Source organism: Thalassophryne amazonica, chromosome 5 (assembly GCF_902500255.1).
Source record: "Thalassophryne amazonica chromosome 5, fThaAma1.1, whole genome shotgun sequence".
Classification (NCBI taxonomy): domain Eukaryota; kingdom Metazoa; phylum Chordata; class Actinopteri; order Batrachoidiformes; family Batrachoididae; genus Thalassophryne; species Thalassophryne amazonica.
In genome coordinates this window covers 110544067-110562873 of record NC_047107.1, presented here as the reverse complement: position 1 = coordinate 110562873, position 18807 = coordinate 110544067, and the positions used below count along the sequence as shown (strand labels likewise).

The 18807-nt window shown below is 41.7% G+C and overlaps 1 protein-coding gene across 1 annotated transcript in view; it reads right to left on the bottom strand.

Moving 5' to 3' along the window:
* The window catches only part of zdhhc8b (zinc finger DHHC-type palmitoyltransferase 8b), a 197256-nt gene extending 178970 nt beyond the window's left edge, over window positions 1–18286 (bottom strand). Inside the window, exon 1 of the mRNA XM_034171091.1 lies at window positions 18016–18286. Coding sequence (XP_034026982.1) covers window positions 18016–18119 — 104 coding nt within the window. The 5' untranslated portion in view covers window positions 18120–18286. The remainder of the gene's footprint in view (window positions 1–18015) is intronic.
* Between the last annotated feature and the right edge of the window lie 521 nt (window positions 18287–18807).

The following is an 18807-nucleotide window of genomic DNA, read 5'->3' as shown; positions in this document are numbered from 1 at the left end:
GCTCCAGTGCTCAAAACAAAGACTAACCTTCCAGCAATATGAACGACGTTTAGAGAGATCTGATTTGAATGAAGATATGTTTTAACCAATTTTTCTTCGCTTTGTCTTTTGGCTGACCCTCAGTCACTCCACCAAGTTTGTTCCAAAGCAAATCTAAACTCTTCAAGCTATTTTGTTCACACAGGGGCTGACATACAAAATCAAAAATGATTCTATTGGAAATTATATGCTGTGATATCTTTTCCTGTCTCTGCCACTCCAGGACTCTGTTGGTGTGGACACCATCAGGTACACACTTTGGAAGTCAGGGCCCCACTACACCAAAGTAGGATAAGGGACTAAGCATAGATATTGTGGTTATCCTGGCTCAATTTATCCGTGATCCGGTTGCACAAAAGCGGGATAATGGAAAGTTGGGATATGTTATGGCATAAGACAGCATGGAGATCTATTCTGAGGAGCTAGCCCGCTCCAGACCAGGCTAAATGCCAGGATCTATTTAATGCTGTTAACCCCCAAAATGTGAATCACTGCAAATTGTGAATTATTCACAAACCACAAATTGCAAAATGTAAATACTGAACAAATATCTCCTGAAATGTGACTGCACATCTCGCAAAACGTGAATTTCTTCATGTTTAGTGTGCCGTATGTTCTTGGCTGAGGAGCCAATGGTGCAAAGCTACCATCTGTTGGATTATGACTGTGGAGCCCTCACTGTCATTGCACCACGGGGTTTTGCGTCACCCCTCAACTCTCGCGCGTTACCCTTTGACAGGTGTACCACCCCAGTCAAGCTCCCCGCCTGCTACTGTCCCCAGAGCAGGTCATGGCCAGTGGGGTCAGGCGCTTGACAGCAGAAGCATGTGCCCGCTTGAGGCTCACCTATGGGGACATTATTGTAGCAAAAGCATTTGCAAACGTGTATTTCGATCTGTGTGTGTGTGTGCGTGTGTGTGTGTGTAACCAGATCCACAAATGTGTGAAACAAATCTTTATTGTTTGTGAAGTGGATGGACACACGGTGTCTGTGCGCTCCACCATCCATCCTGCACTTTTAGATGAGATGGTGCAGAGAAAGGTGAAGGATGGAAAGGAAGGACCCTTGACTGTGAAACACAATCCCTGTCTTATGCCTATAGTGGCCTATAATAAAAACATGGGTAGCGTTGACCTGTCCGACCAGCTCATTCAATACTACTCCAACCATAAAAAAACTGCTCGCTGGTACAGGACCGTGTTGCTGCACTTCCTTGACACTGCAACCATAAGTGCATTCATCATGAGCCGTGAGATTAGCAATGTCAAGCAGGTGCAGCCCATGACACACAAAGACTTCATGGTGGAGTTGGTGTGTCAGCTTTGTGGGACAGAGAAGGCAGGTGTTCCACAGAGCACAGATCACATTCCTGTGCCCATTGCAACAGGCACAGATTCTGGCCAAGAATCCACCAAAGGCAGATTGAAGTGCCAACGCCGCCTCCAGGTGGACAACAGAAGGAGTAACACACCCTGGAAGTGTCAGGCCTATGATGTACCCCTCTGTCTTGTGTTGGACAGGAATTTTTTTTTTTGAGTGGCACAAATAATTTGTGTGGCATCTTATTTTGACATCTGATTGTTTTGTAAATACTTCCCTGCAATTTAATGTAATTACTTGTATATAACTTTGACTGTAGGGGTGGTGGCCAAGTAGTTAATGCGCTTGGTTTCAATGCGGAAGGTTCCTGGTTTGAATCCCACCCCTACCACATTTCTCCATGTAATGTGGAGTTGTGTCAGGAAGGGCATCCGGCGTAAAATTTGTGCCAATTCAACATGCAGATCCACCTTGGATTTGCTGTGGTGACCCCGAGTACAAAAAACAAGGGAGCAGCCGAAGGGACTTACTTTACTAGTATATAACTTTGTTGTTTGCTACATTAGTATATAACAGAGGTCTTAAACCGATTCCAGACAGGGCCGAGAGGGTGCAGGTTTTCTGTGCAACCACCCACTCCAGCAGGTGATTTCACTGATTAACATCAATTTGAGCAGCTAGAATCAGTTAATGAGGGAAATCACCAGCTGGAGTGGGTGGTTGCACAGAAAATCTGCACCCTCTCTTCCCTTTCTGGAACCGGTTTCAGACCTCTGGTATGTATGTTTTTGAAATTTACAATTTATATTTGCATTCTAAATCCTATTGTGACATCTGATTTTTTTGTAAATAGTTGTTATGTGTCGGACGCAGCTCGGAGAACCGACCAGCGTTTGAAGGACCCAGTATGAAATAAGCAGAGCACGGTACAAAGGCTAACTGAATTTAATACATAACAGTGATACAAAAAATAACAAAAGAAAGTGCGGTCTGGCGTGGTGCGCTCCCAGCAGCGCTAACGGTCCGGAGCCAGAAGCTGTTCGGACCCAAGGACCCCGCCGACACCCCCCAGGTGGCCGCAACAAACCGAGTCTGTGAAAGAAGGAACCATTATGTGAGTCCACACTCTACACACGGAGAGAACACTTAAAGGTGTACAAACAGCAAACACTTCCTGGCTTGATTACTAATCAGCTTCCCAACCTGCAGGCATGGAACATCCAGTTCACAAAACTCCACTGCAGTGGAAGCCGATACATGACTAACATACAGCTCAATATAATAAAGGTGTGAGGGACACCACATTTACTGACTGTATAAATGTTAGTCACAAAATCTAACGTACCTCAGGAAGTGTGCTGACGAGCGTGAGACCTCACCCCCTCCTCTTTCACAGACCGTGCATCAAACCCTGGACGTTCTCTGCATCCACTGATGATGAGATGGCTCCCGAGACGACGATCTCACCCGTCTGGTCACAAGGTCGAGTCTCTGGCAAATACACACTGTATACTCCAGTCTTAAATGCCACCATGTTCCAATCCATATAGATGCACCTCAGCTGTGAGTCCTGACGAGCCGCAGGTGATCAGGGTGAGGTCCTGATAACCTTAGCAACACAGCCACTCAGTCCCAAATGCAAGCCACCTGGAAGGAAAAACAAAAGACAGAAACAAAAAGGCAGCCAGGCCCCCCAGCCATACAACAATAGTTATAAAAAATGAATTTACTGAATAAAATTACTCATGCACGCACACTTTAAATATATAGATGATTTACCGCCCCCTGCTGGAATGGTGTGTGAGTCCAAAATGTAATTATCAACAACCATTGTTCAGTCTTGTTAGCGAATATCCATAGTTTCTCCAAAAATATTAGTCCTATCGATGTTACATTTTGGCGGCGTTCATCCTTGACCCAAAATACATAAGCAAACCAAATGGCAAGTTTCTCCGTGATCGTAGCCATACACATGCACGCATGCATACACGCACATGCACTACATTGTTTGGCACATGCACCGAGTAGTCCGCAACTCACCCATGTAGAATGGCAGGGGGAGCAGAGCCTGTTAATGCGGGCAACACATGCCTGTAACATTACCCCCAAAAAAGTGGACAACGTCCCTTAAACATGTCCCAGATGTGACAAACAGAACAATAAAACAATATTTTGTAGACAACATTGGCGCTGTCAGATGTAATCTGTGCACAATGTGGGCACATTTCTGTCAGCTTTATTCATGAAAATCATTCTGTATTACAATAATAAAAATAGCTTGCGTGAAACTACATTTAATATATTGATTCAAACGTGCGTCTCGCAACTGATAGCTGTGTTTGGGAGGAAAGCTGGAAAAACTGAGTTTTCCATCAGGAAGTGCTGTCAGGGAGATTGCAGGGAATGCTGTAAAAAAGCAACACTCCATTCATTCATCAAAAACATTTAAAGTGTACTGCTCCAGTGTTCGTGAAAAGAAAACACTAATTCAATATTTTTCAAGTGTTTAGAAACAGTAAAACACATTCTAATCCAATTACATTTTTTTCAGATAATCTGACTGGTTAATCTTGTGAGATTTCAGACTGTATAATATCGGGGTAACAGTGGCAAAACATTCAACTGTTTCACATTTGGATGTATTACTCCGCGCCCTGACGGTGGTCTGATGAGATGTCATTCCTGTTGACAGGCCAGCACTCCGCGCAACTGCGCATGCACAATATTGTCAGGACACAGAACTGTCGATTTATGCAACGAGACACACAATTCGACAGAACACCAGCTGTGTGCGTTGCTACGCAGATGTCATAATGGCACTGTTGGATGAGAGCGAGAGAAAGACGCGTACCGACGCCACCGAAATCTGTGAATTTAAGCTACCATATGAAAGCATTAATGTGGACTCTGCTACAGAATTACTGTTTCATATTTGAAGGATTTTCACGTTTGATGGATTACTCCGCACCCTACCTGCTGTTGGAGTGACGCTGCCTCGGTAAGCCTTGCCAACCGAATTAACTACAAAAAAATAAACCGCGCAAACGATGGAATTGGATTAGAACGGGAATAACGCCCTTGTGTCTGATGATTTGCAGATGTTCATGCTGTTATACGGTCAGAAATATCTGTTTTAAAGTGGATATGACACCTAAAAAATTTGGTAAAACTGATATAAATATCAAAATATACATACAGTATAGTAAGTTGAAAGTGGTTTTAATTATTATCACTGAGAAATAACGTTTGTACAGTTTCTCAAAAGTGTGTTTCTTGGAAAGCGCGCTGGTAGCGTTCCATCAGTGGTCACGTGACGCCGTGACATCACAGCGTGTAGAGTCCCGTCTTTGTTAGATTAACAACAGGAACAGATAGACCTCAGCATGGACAGTGATGAGATCGAGAACTTTTCTGACTCCTCTTCAAGTGTGGATTATTTGTGACTCGGATCCTGAGGATGTCGCAGCAGTGATTAGACCCTACAGACTGGAGCCGTATCTTTCGGATGAACATTCAAACCAGGAGCATTCTGGCAGCGAAAATAATGCCGACGGTGTTTATGGCGGAGCCAAAGCAGAGGCAAGAGACGTGCCAATTCCGATGGATTTTGAAAGGCTGCAGAATATGGAATGGTAAGGTAGGCTTTGATTTTTGTTGCTGCTGTTTATAACACTCTAATTACTGTATAGCATTTTCGATTCGAGCGTCTGTTTACTGCCTTTGTTATTGTTCCGGAGCCGCAACAGTGTAGCTATTACTTGTGGACCACCATCATTACCTTCAGGTTTTTGCCATTTTCGAGTGCCTGGCATTGCATTCATCCGTGTTTAGTTATGTTATTTTCACGAAAAAATAGGAAATAAACGGCGAAGGTTTCAAAAAAGATCGCCGAAAACAACACTGAACATGCCGCCGCCGTGTTTACATGCCACCGCCGTGTTTACTACGTAAGTTCCATGACCATGTCAAGATTATTGTGAACATATTATTTGGGGTTGACATTTTATGTGTTCCTGTGAGCGGTGCGAGGAACATGGAGACGGTAGAGGAAAGTGTCTGCTGTCGGGAGCAAATGCGTGTGTGCGAGCGGAGGGAGCGGCAGCCTGACATTTCGTGCCTCACAAAAGACAGCGGCTTTTGATCAATCTGCCTGGACTTGAAAAGGCTAAAACCTTTCACCATTGTGTTTGTGCAATACGCTGCGACACACTGGTCAGGCATATCGACAAACAAGTCCCTGAGAGCTGTGTTTAATCAAAGTTTCTGCCGCTAAAAACAGTGTAAGAAACGGCCATCAGGCAAGCCGATACGGTCTACACGTAGTGACGTATTTTAGGCTTGGTGCTCAGCGGAAAGGTGGTCACGAGGCGTGCACATTTTTCAGTGGCGAGACGTTCAAACGTTATATATAAAATGGGAGATCTGTGTCCATTTTCCCAAAACGCTTAGGTTGACCGAATTACATAACCTTTGTTACATGTAATAAGGCTATGTTGTCTTTAAGTGTCATATCCACTTTAAAACTCCTTTTTACTGGCTCTGCTAATGTGTCACCGGTAAAGCTCAATTTGCGACTGTATAACCAGCATGAACATCCGCAAATCAGACAAAACAGGGTTGTTCCCTAACTGAAAGCAGCTGAACGTCTGGCTGAGGGCACAATTTACTTTTGTTTTGAGTCAGATTGTCAGGTTTGCACCTTACAAACCAGCTTCTTAGTAGACTGGTTTTGGATCATGGACGATCATAGTACAAAAGCGGCCTGTGGAATAAGCTGCCAGAGCTATTCCTCATAAGAGTTTTGGACAAATAAACCCAAACGCGTTTTCACCGAGCAACCATTCGCATGTGTGCAGGAGTATGAATTCTCGCCTTCGGATTCACCACTTCACCGGAAGTAACGTCTACCCTGCGAGAATTAGCATGCTAACATCTCCACATGATGTCTTGTAAATCACTTCACAGGTGTTTTGGATTTTTTGTTTAGTTCTTGCTAATTTTTTTTTTTTTTAATATGAGAAAAAAAAAATGCTAAACAGATCTGCACAGAAACAGGTTTTTCAAACCATATTCCACCACACTAGATTATTTTGCTCAAGTGAATAACCAGCTGACGCCACGCTGCCTTTTTGGTCGGATTGGCAGATGATGTCTCGCATCGTTCAGCATTTGCATAAAATGGCCTTCTCATCTGTTTTGGCCCCGCCTAGCTGCCGGCATAGTGACCGTTGTCTCTTCTTGCTGCAAAACGTTCACTCTGATTTAAATGAATGACAAATCGCCGCTTTGCTTCTGTCACTTGAATATTTTGGGCAGCACGGTGGCTTAGTGGTTAGCACTGTTGCCTCACAGCAAGAAGGTCATGGGATCGATTCCCACCTGTGGCCTTTCTGTGTGGAGTTTGCATGTTCTCCCTGTGTTTGTGTGGCTTCCCTCCGCGTGCTCCGGTTTCCTTCCACATTTAAAGACATGCAGGTTAGGTGGATTACAAACTTTATAATTGCCCAGGTCTCCCTTGCAAAAGAGCTCCTGATCTCAATGGGACCAACCTGGTTAAATAAAGGTTAAAATGTGACCATAGGGATGGGTGCACATGGAGGCGGACCCTCTGAGAAAATTAAATGACTACCTAATGTGACACAGGTTGTCACACTATGCAAAGCCATTACTGCCATTATCCTTCAGTATTTATCTGTACAAACTAGCAGAGTGAGCCTCAAACATTTTATTTAGAACACAGATTGGTCTTACTTTCCTATCAGCAAGTACTGTTGGAAACATATGGTCTTATCAGCTTTCTGTTGAGCTTATCGGACCTATTCTCTGTGGAGTGTGAAAACAGAATCCTTATCCACCTCAGCCATGCATAAGCAGAAATATTACAATGTTTCTGATGTCAGGACACGGAGGTACACGCCAAATGTGAATATAGATGAGCTCAACAAAGCCGAATTGTACTACAGCATATTCAGTGGAATCAGGGATCATTTATTTTAAGCTTTCTTTAAAGCTTAAGATCAGGTGTAGTATCAGTCTCTCTAAATTTGATGGTGTTATCACATTACAAGACAAAGATGCAGTTCTCTGTATTACTCAAACCAACCACTCAATACACAAAAATCACACTGGGTGCATATGTCATTAGTTTCTACGGTTTGACTAATTTATGAGCATTAAATAATTTTGGCAGCAGATGTGGCCATTGTAAAAGGTGACGTAGCTTAGATGATGCATGTTTATCTCTCTGTAAACAAAATCTATTCTGTGCTTAATAAATGCATTCTTGTGTTTGTTATTATCCACATAAACTCCTAACAATATCGAATACACAAGGTGTTATGTTCTGTCTCATCTTGTGCAGGAACTCATCAAATGCTGCAAATAATCTGTATACTTTGCACACCCTGCATTTACTTAATATTTCTCTCTTAAAATGCCACTTTACATCAGCCACAGATGAGAAAAACCACTGCAGTGCTGTGTACAGAGTAGAACTCCTTCTCCCGCTTCACTGCCTGGATACAGGCGCACACACAATGAATATACTGTGTTCTACACTTATTCTGAAACATGTTTGTACATTGTGTTGATACTGTGTTACATTAATTTGCACAATCATATCGTGTCATCACATCACTTTAGAATCAATACCTCATAATCGTGCTGCAACGAATGACTATGACCTTGGCCAAGGAGGTAACTTTTTTTTTTACTTGTGTCTTTCATTAGGTGGTTACTTTGTTTCATTGTTTGTTTGTCCACAGGATTATTCAAAGCAATGCTGATGGTTTTCATCAAAATTCATGGAGCAGAAGGGCAAACGTCAACTCAATTCAAACTTTATTAATAGAGCACATTTAAAACAACCAGGGTTGACCAAAGTGCTGTTCACATTAAAAACAAGATAATCAATAAAATGCAGCAATTACAATAAATAAATAATACTAAAATACATAACTCAGTGCTATAAAATAGATTAAAATGAAATTAATTAAAATTTTTGCCAGAAGCACACTTAAACTTGAAGCCAGGAAGAAGAGGTGTGTCTAGGGAAGATTTAAAAATCTCCATCGATCCCGCAGAGCGGATGTGGCAGACCAGGTTGTTGCAGGGCCAAGTGGCCGCTGCCACAAAGGTTCTGTCACCTTTAGCTTTTAGCCTCATTTTTGGGGTGACCAGGAGCAGTTGATCTCAATGCTCTGGTGAGGGCATAGACTCGGAGCAGCTCAGTCAAGTACTGGGGGGCTCGGCCATTAAGAGCTTTAAAAACAAATAATAAAATTTTAAAATCCATTCTAAAAGCAAAATTTGTTGTAAAAGCAACCAAAAATATTAAGAAGGAACTTAAAATTTGGTGCAGCTCCAGACAAACGCTGATCTTGGAATTTATATATATATATCTATATATATATATATATCTATATATATATATCTATATATATATATCTATATATATATATATATATATATATATATATATATATATATATATAGAGAGAGAGAGAGAGAGAGAGAGAGAGAGAGAGAGAGAGAGAGAGAGAGAAACAAATTCAAATGAAAAACATGAAATTAAATTTATTTACAAACATGTGGCATTTCATAATATGATTTAGCATTAGCATCCGTCCATCCATCCGTCTGACTGTGCTCAGTATAAGTCCAGTCCTATTACCGCCAGAGTCTTCAAATTCACAGGGAACATTCTTGGGACACAGACCTTGGACAAGTTCAAAGATGGCTAGCATTGACCTTATTATAAGAGGTTAAAAAGTCACATTCTGTTTCTATTTTTATGCTAATGGCCAACAGCATGAACCATGGAAATCCACTTTTTGGGTGGGGGTGGGGTGGGGGTGGTGCGCAATTCTGGGAAGGACACGGTGACAGCCAATCAGAGTAAAGAGGCACAGGCTGGTCTCTCTCTGGCTGTTAATCCGACATGGTCAAATCCGTTGCATTACACAGAGTCAAAGGCAACTTCCAGTCTTTTCAAATGCTCATGTATGCACACACGCACACCCTCCTGCAGACTAAGGATGCACGATCCACAATTTTTCACTTCCGATCCGATCCCTGAATTTAGATTATCTACTGATACTTTTCCAATCTGATACCAGAGCTCTGTTTGCCTTAATATTGTTAATTTGATTTTATATGAGGATTTTTTTAAAAAAAAGGAGAACTGAAAGTTCAGCTACAATTTGCCAGAAGGTGCATCTAAGATGAAAGCTGAGATTTGATGTTTTGGTGAAAGAATTAAATTATGAGTAAAAATTAAGCTCTCTCTCTCTTTGTGTGTGTGTGTGTGTTTTCATGCTGCGCAAACTATGAACTTTTTGGAAACATGAAGCCTTTCAACTGTAAAATAAACCATAAATTTCTAAATGTAATATCAGCAGCAATCACGCGGGTAACTCTGGATTAATACTGAAGGATTTTAACTGAGAATTTTCCCATTCAGCGTAGAGAGAGAAAGTGAATCTCTGTTCGGCTGTCCTCCTCAGCTGCACTCTAAGCTGCTGTTTCACAGCCTCGGGACGTTGAAGCGGCTGATTTTTCAGTAACAGTTCAGTTCATTTTTCAGAAAATCCATGCTCGGCGGCACAGACCATTTGAACCCAAGAGCTGGATGGAAATTTGCCGTTATCTGTGGCTTAAAACCCTCGCCTCTCTGCAGAACAAACAGCTCACCTGCAGCTCAGAAACCTCCCCCTTGTCCCTCCTTGCCTCCCGCTCAGCAGTAAACAGAGCAGAGAGCATGGTTTCACAAGGTTCCACAGACATGGTTTCTCTCCAGTATCGGAAAATCCCACAGGTTGGATCGGGGAAATTCCGATCCGTGAATTACGTTGGTATCGGAACCAGATACCGATCTGGCATCGGATCGGCCCCAACCCTACTGCAGATGCTGTTAAAAAGGTACATGCTCATATGGCCGAGGGTATTTTAGCATTGTATTATATTTACACTTATTGACATTACAAAGAGGGTGTGTTCTGGGCTTTGGTTGTAGTACGTATCTTAATGAGTGCTAGTGCAGTTGCTGAATGCATAATATTTGACAAAATGTATAACGGTACTGCATGCTGTGTTCTCTTAACAACAACAATTTGAAACCATATTGTTTGCTTTCCTCTTTTTCTGCCTTCTCTTAGTGAACACATCAGGAATAGCTTTAAAAACCATGTCCAAGAAATTCTACATGGAGAACAGATGCACAACAATGGTTTCTTTAAGATCTGAATGAAATTCCAACTCAATAGATCTATGTTGAAAAGGAGGAAACAGATGTGGAAGCTGAAGATTAGATTCCTTTCAGGCCTGTTTGCATGCTCAGCTCTGGTCAAGACGGAAGATATTCTGGCTCGAAATGCCATCGCTGACGGCAAGTCTAATAATTCACCCCCACATGGGAAAAAGTGCTGAACACAGGAATGATTGATTAATACTTCCCCACAATTAGCCATGCATAACAATAAGTACGGACCATTAAGCTTGGCGGTGTATATAATGATGTGGCTGTTCTGTTTTTGGAGAAGGTTATGCATTTAGCAAAAGCACTGATTATTTGCAAAAAAAATCACCTGTTCAGCCTGCTGCCCTCGAGCAGAAGATACAGGTCGATCAGAGCCCAAACAGTTTCTTTCCCTGGGCTGTGACAACATTAAATACTCATGCACAATAACTCGGACATTGCATATACAATAACTCTAAACACCATGTGCAATAACTGAAATCTTATGGATTATACTCATACAAATATGTGCAATACAATTTTCTCTGTGCCTTATGTAGAATGTATATTTATTTGTTTAAATACCTTGTACATATCCTCACTTATTTATAACTCACATTTTTCACTTGGTCTGTTAAGTTAGTTATTTACTAGTCATAGCTGATAGCTTCTTTTTATCTTTTCTTATTCTGAAACTCAGTTGCGGAGTGACACCCCTAATTTCATTGGATGTGTACAATGACATAAAAAGTTTCTATTCTATTCTAATGCAAATGCCTTGTCAATGAACACAGCCATGTAGCCTGGCGTGCACACTTGGAACCAGACCCTGGTCGATATAGTGGCAGTTCAATCCCTATCCCACACAACCACCAGCTCTGTGTACAAACAAACATAGTTTCAGTACAGTTTACGTAGCAATAGCGTATATGGCCTAAAATTAATATTGTATTGTTAATATTTTGGATGGTGACTGCGTTATGTCAAGCTGTAACCCCCCCCAAACACACACATATACATACACTCACCAGCCACTTTATAGATACATCATGCTAGTCCCGGGATGGACCCCCCTTTGCCTTCAGAACTGCCTTAATGCTTTGTGACATAGATTCAACAAGGTGATGGAAACATTCCTCAGAGATGTTGGTCCATATTGACATGATAGCATCACTCAGTCACCCATTCAACCAGTCTGCCCATTCTCCTCCGACCTCACCAACGTATTTTTTCCCACACAACTGCTGCTCACTGGATATCTTCTCTTTTTAGTCCCATTCTCTGTAAACCCTTGAGATGGCCATGTGTGAAAATCCTAGTAGATCAGCAGTTTGTGAAATACTCAGACCAGGCCATCTGGCACCAACAACCATGCCAGCTTCACACTCACATACAAAAAAACCCTTTCTTCATCATTCTGATGCTTGGTTTGAACTACAATACTCAACAAAAATATAAACGCAACACTTTTGGTTTTGCTCCCATTTTGTATGAGATTAACTCAACGATCTAAAACTTTTTCCACATACACAATATCACCATTTCCCTCAAATACTGTGCACAAACCAGTCTAAATCTGTGATAGTGAGCACTTCCCCTTTGCTGAGATAATCCATCCCACCTCACAGGTGTGCCATATCAAGATGCTGATTAGACACCATGATTAGTGCACAGGTGTGCCTTAGACTGCCCACAATAAAAGGCCACTCTGAAAGGTGCAGTTTTGTTTTATTGGGGGGGATACCAGTCAGTATCTGGTGTGACCACCATTTGCCTCATGCAGTGCAACACATCTCCTTCGCATCATCCGTGAAGAGAACACCTCTCCAACGTGCCAAACGGCAGCAAATGTGAGCATTTGCCCACTCAAATCGGTTACAACGACGAACTGGAGTCAGGTCGAGACCCCGATGAGGACGACGAGCATGCAGATGAGCTTCCCTGAGACAGTTTCTGACAGTTTGTGCAGAAATTCTTTGGTTATGCAAACCGATTGTTCCAGTAGCTGTCCGAGTGGATGGTCTAAGATGATTTTGGAGGTGAACATGCTGGATGTGGAGGTCCTGGGCTGGTGTAGTTACACGTGGTCTGCGGTTGTGAGGCTGGTTGATGTACTGCCAAATTCTCTGAAACGCCTTTGGAGACGGCTTATGGTAGAGAAATGAACATTCAATACACGAGCAACAGTTCTGGTTGACATTCCTGCTGTCAGCATGCCAATTGCACGCTCCCTCAAATCTTGCGACATCTGTGGCATTGTGCTGTGTGATAAAACTGCACCTTTCAGAGTGGCCTTTTATTGTGGGCAGTCTAAGGCACACCTGTGCACTAATCATGGTGTCTAATCAGCATCTTGATATGGCACACCTGTGAGGTGGGATGGATTATCTCAGCAAAGGAGAAGTGCTCACTATCACAGATTTAGACTGGTTTGTGAACAATATTTGAGAGAAATGGTAATATTGTATATGTGGAAAAAGTTTTAGATCTTTGAGTTCATCTCATACAAAATGGGAGCTAAACCAAAAGTGTTGCGTTTATATTTTTGTTGAGTATATATACATACACATATACGTATATATATATATACACGTATATATATATACACGTATATATACATACATACATACATATACATATACATACATATACATATACATACATATACATATACATACATATACATATACATACATATACATATACATACATATACATATACATACATATATATACATACATATATATATACATACATATACATATACATACATATATATATATACATACATATATACATACATATATACGAGGGCTGTCAATAAAGTAAGGGTCCTTTTTATTTTTTTTCAAAAACTATATGGATTTCATTCATATGTTTTTACGTCAGACATGCTTGAACCCTCGTGCGCATGCGTGAGTTTTTCCACGCCTGTCGGTGACGTCATTCGCCTGTGAGCACTCCTTGTGGGAGGAGTCGTCCAGCCCCTCGTCGGAATTCCTTTGTCTGAGAAGTTGCTGAGAGACTGGCGCGTTGTTTGATCAAAATTTTTTCTAAACCTGTGAGACACATCGAAGTGGACACGGTTCGAAAAATTAAGATGGTTTTCAGTGAAAATTTTAACGGCTGATGAGAGATTTTGAGGCGATTCTGTCGCTTTAAGGACTTCCCACGGTGCGAGACGTCGCTCAGCGCTCTCAGTCGCCGTCGTCAGCCTGTTCAAGCTGAAAACCTCCACATTTCAGGCTCTATTGATCCAGGACGTCGTGAGAGAAAAGAGAAGTTTCAGAAGAAGTCGGTTTCAGCATTTTATCCGGATATTCCACTGTTAAAGGAGATTTTTTTTAATGAAAGACGTGCGGGCGGATTGCAGCGTCGGCTCGCAGCCGCCGCGACGCTCCGCCACAGGAAAAACACCTCTGTTGGAAGCCTTGAGGACAAGTTGGAACATGTCCAGCTGATAAACAATTTCTCATATACTCACTCCACTGAAAGCCATCAAAAGCCGCCTGGATTTTACAAATGGTTATCAACACGGAGGTGTTTTTCCTGTGCCGCCGCGCCGCGTCGGCTGCGTCCCGACGCGCGGACCCGTCCGCACGTCTTTCATTAAAAAAATCTCCTTTAACAGTGGAATATCCGGATAAAATGCTGAAACCGACTTCTTCTGAAACTTCTCTGTTCTCTCACGATGTCCTGGATCAATAGAGCCTGAAATGTGGAGGTTTTCAGCTTGAACAGGCTGACGACGGCGCCTGGGAGCGCTGAGCGACGTCTCGCACCGTGAAAAGTCCTTAAAGCGACAGAATCACCTCAAAATCTCTCATCAGCTGTTAAAATTTTCACTGAAAACCAGCTTAATTTTTCGAACCGTGTCCACTTCGATGTGTCTCACAGGTTTAGAAAAAATTTTGATCAAACAAAGCGCCAGTCTCTCAGCAACTTCTCAGACAAAGGAATTCCGACGAGGGGCTGGACGACTCCTCCCACAAGGAGTGCTCACAGGCGAATATATATATATACATACATATACATACATACATATACACATACATACACACACACACATATATATATATATATATATATATATATATATCTGAGGTAAAGTTTAAAGGACATGTCGCACAGAAATCATAACTTAACTTACCATGAAAATGACACTGGGTTTCTTTCTACTCTCCCCTATGTAGAAGCCTAAGTGAGTAATATGGTAAACTTAATGGCTAATTACCTTTAGCTGTATTAACTTCTGTGCCACTCTCATAAATAAAATTAAGGAAAAATGTACCCCCGTATTGCATCTTACACTGCCTAGTTTTGTTGTCCAGAAGAGATACTGTTGGGTTCAACATAATTGGAGGCTGTGTTTCAGAAGACACGGCCTAATGTGTGCATACGGCTCCCCAGGGGGTCCCATTGTTCAGCACTCAATCCTTTTAGTAGTTTACGGAAAATAAAGGAAAAACAGTCTTAATCCCCACCCTTAAACCATCTGCTGAGCTGGTGAACCTTAAAACATGGATTGTAAACCCTAAAACCAAGAGGACTAAATTAATAACAGATTTTTAAATCTGTGCAGGGTAAAAATCCTCTCATGTTGTTCAACCTAAACCACCGTGCACTCATTCTACATCCAAGCCTGCAAATTGGGGCATTTGTTTATGCAAAGATTTTGACTATGCAACAAGGAGTGCTGTAATTTTTCAACCTAATATCAACCTTGCCAGGGTAATGCACCACCATATGTTTCCTACGTTCCTTCACCCTCAGCCGATGTCCTCAGAGTACAAAAATCACTCAGGGTGAAACTATTTTCTATTTTGCTGAATTTATCCAGATGGGATACATCTTGTACAACTGCGTGCACATGCTGCATCCAAAAAACACAGTTTCCACTACAAAAGGGCATCAATAACAATAAATTATACGAGTACAAATGGACATTAATGATAATATTGATCTATGGCATGATATAAGCAAGCACTGAAGTGAGACAATTATTAAATTCAAACCCTATTAAAAAGAAATTGCGAAACTGGATATCGTTTAAAAGCAATGACATAATCTCAACATTTCCCCAGAGTGATATACGGGCTTTCGATGTATTTCATCATCACGCTGTGTAACATTCCTCTATCAGATAATAATCATGCATAACAATTTAGCTGATAAAGTAGAACTGTATAATGAATGAACTGAGTGGTTTCACCTGGTAGGATGCGTGATACACAGGATGACAAGGAAAAAAGTCTCGCCAGTATGACGCAAAATTTTGTAGAGATGATCTGCAATGAAGTCACAGGTCAAGAGTTGTGCCATAAAGTGTCAATCGTGAAACCGGATGGCCCTGTTGTTCCAATTCAAGATGTTAACAGGTCGCCTTGGTTCCAGTAACTTAGTCAAGGCTTTTCATCAGGTAAGATTTTAGTTAAAACTAGGACTGGGATATTAACATGTTAAAGGTGACATTAATGCCATGTCCTTCAGCTCAGATGGCTAAACAGCAGATAGATCAAGCCTAACAGAGGACATATTTACATCAACAAGCCACAACTTTATGATCTTATGATACCATACTTTAAAAAGAACCGGCAAACAGTACGTAATGTGGCTCCTCAAGCCAATTACTCAACATTTAAGAGCCATGGTCTGTAACTGTGGAATGGTTCATAGAAGGGGGTGATATATCATATTTCCCAAAATGCCAAAAGTTGTGACTTGAAGCGCCACCTATAGGTGGCGCCCTCGGTTAGCCTTGAAAAATATAACGCTAAATGGGAGAACTCCATCCATACATTCATATACCATAAACTCAATGAGGCTTACTGAGGGAGCACAAAGATATTTAAAAGGTCAAAATCCACATTTTGACTATGTCACTGTTTTGGCCCCTTTAACCCCTACCCTAAAAAGGGCCATAATTTTCCTCCAGAAGGGATCTTTGGATAAGAAATGTAATTTTTGTCCGTTTGGACGATACATCTTCCCCTAAAAAAAAAAACTTCAGTGGCCTACTGAAACATGATATATCACCACCCATTTGAAAGTTACAGATTCCGGCTCTTAAAATGTAGATATGACAGACTCACTCTAAGCTCCATAAAAAAAATAAAAAAAAATACTGATTCATTGCTGCAGGTAATTAAAAAATGGTTATGAATGCTATGTTCCATTTTTGCTCATAAACACCCATAATTCCTACATAATGTAGCTTTCGCATGCCTTTCCCCAAATCCTTTATCCCCAAACTGTCTTTCACACTACCTGCCTTTCTATCCTTCTCTGTTACTCTCTTGACTATCTGATATGCCCAAATAAATGTATGTTCAAAAGGTGATGTATGTACAATAACTGCTAAGATCCATATTAGCCCATCTTATGTAGAGCTGGTCTTCTGTCATAAATGGTAAATGGACTGCATTTATATAGTGCTTTTCCATCTGCACCAGATGCTCAAAGCGCTTTACAATAATGCCTCACATTCACCCCGATGTCAGGGTGCTGCCATACAAGTCACCCACTACACACCAGGAGCAACTAGGGGATTAAGGACCTTACCCAAGGGCCCTTAGTGATTTTCCAGTTGGTGTAAATGGAGGGAACCCTTGAAAATTACACTAAAAATGGTATCATTTCACACATTCTGAGAAGAGAACCAATGATCATTCTATGCTGAGAGTATTCATTTGCCACAGCCAGGTGACAGAGGGGTGTCCCCTTAGCCTCCAGTTCCCGGAGTCAGGAAAACATGTCAGCGGGCTGTAATGCTGTGGATCACTTATGTACCCAAGTCCCTGGAGAGACATAGTACCAAATACACCCAGTCTTTAGTCACTGGTTAACTTCCAAACAAGAAGACCAGAGAACCTGGAAAGACTTGGATAGACAATGCACATCAGTTTGCACCTTTGACCATGGATGCATGGACAGCAAATAAATCTTTTCTTAGAAGAAAATGTGAAAAAAGTGAGAGGAAGTCTAGGGTATTGATACCCTTTAGTTTGCACTGATATACGGCAGCATATAGTGTAAAACTTTAAAAGCTGCACAACCCTAACATGATACCACCACAGATTGGAAAAAAAGCCGACATCAATCCTGCTGGGAAAATTACACCAAACATCTCCAATGGACAATAATCGGGGCTTCTGCAAGACTTTTGGGGTGAAAACTTTCAAATTTGTTGAGAAATTTGCTTTGCAGTTATTCGCAAACAAGGAGCATGGAACGCAAATAAAATAAAATGAAATCTCACACCACTGGGAGATGTCCTTTGGGACACATACACTCTTAAATCTGTTATTCCACCAAAGTGGCTCAATCCACGCGTGCAAACTTGAAGCTGCACAATCTGGACGTGCACAGCGAGTGAAAACAACAGTTTGCGGCAAATAACCGCAAGCAGCGCAAACTTACGTGAACACGAAGAATAAAGTGGTGGATCCCACAAGGAGCGCGGCAGCTGTGGCTACCGGGATGTATTTGGTGGGTTTAAATCTCTTTCCAGCGCTGTTGGGCATTCTGTAATTTCCACATTCCTCAGTTATTTATTCCAGTCGGAGGCGCATGTGAAAAGAAACGATCCAGTGACCGTTATACGGGCCTTTCTGTCCTTTTCAGTCGTAGAAACTACATGGATCCACGGAGAAAGGCAGGAACCCACGGAGCTGCGAACGCCTGGAACTCCCACCCCGGGGCCAGCCCACTGATGACGTCAGAGAGCCGCGTGAAAGGGTGGAGCCTCTCAGTCAGAAGTCACGCATGTCATTGGTCATTCTGGACAAGGGAACTCAATTAAATACGATTTCGTGCCGTTTAAGCAAATTTAATACCACACCTGCTGTAAATATTAGGGCGCCAGTATTTAATGCAACCCTGAGGATTTTTATGATAAACTAACCGTGATACAGCAACGACAGATGTCATTCTGAAATCTGCAATTTTATAATTATTGCCGTTTTGTAGACGTTTTTTTTTTTCTTGCAAACGGATAAAACTGTTTAATCACAAAAGCCGACCAGTGCTGTTAACGATGAAAAAAAAATTATATTCACTCCTATCTCACGCCATATTCTGGCTGCAGCATCATAACACCGACTATTAAGGGTTTGTTTTTCTTGTAGTTTGCTGTGGCTTTAAGCTTCATCAGAAGCTGTTTTCTTGTCGACTTTACACGGTACCTTTATCAAGGTTAGAGCGCCCTCGTGT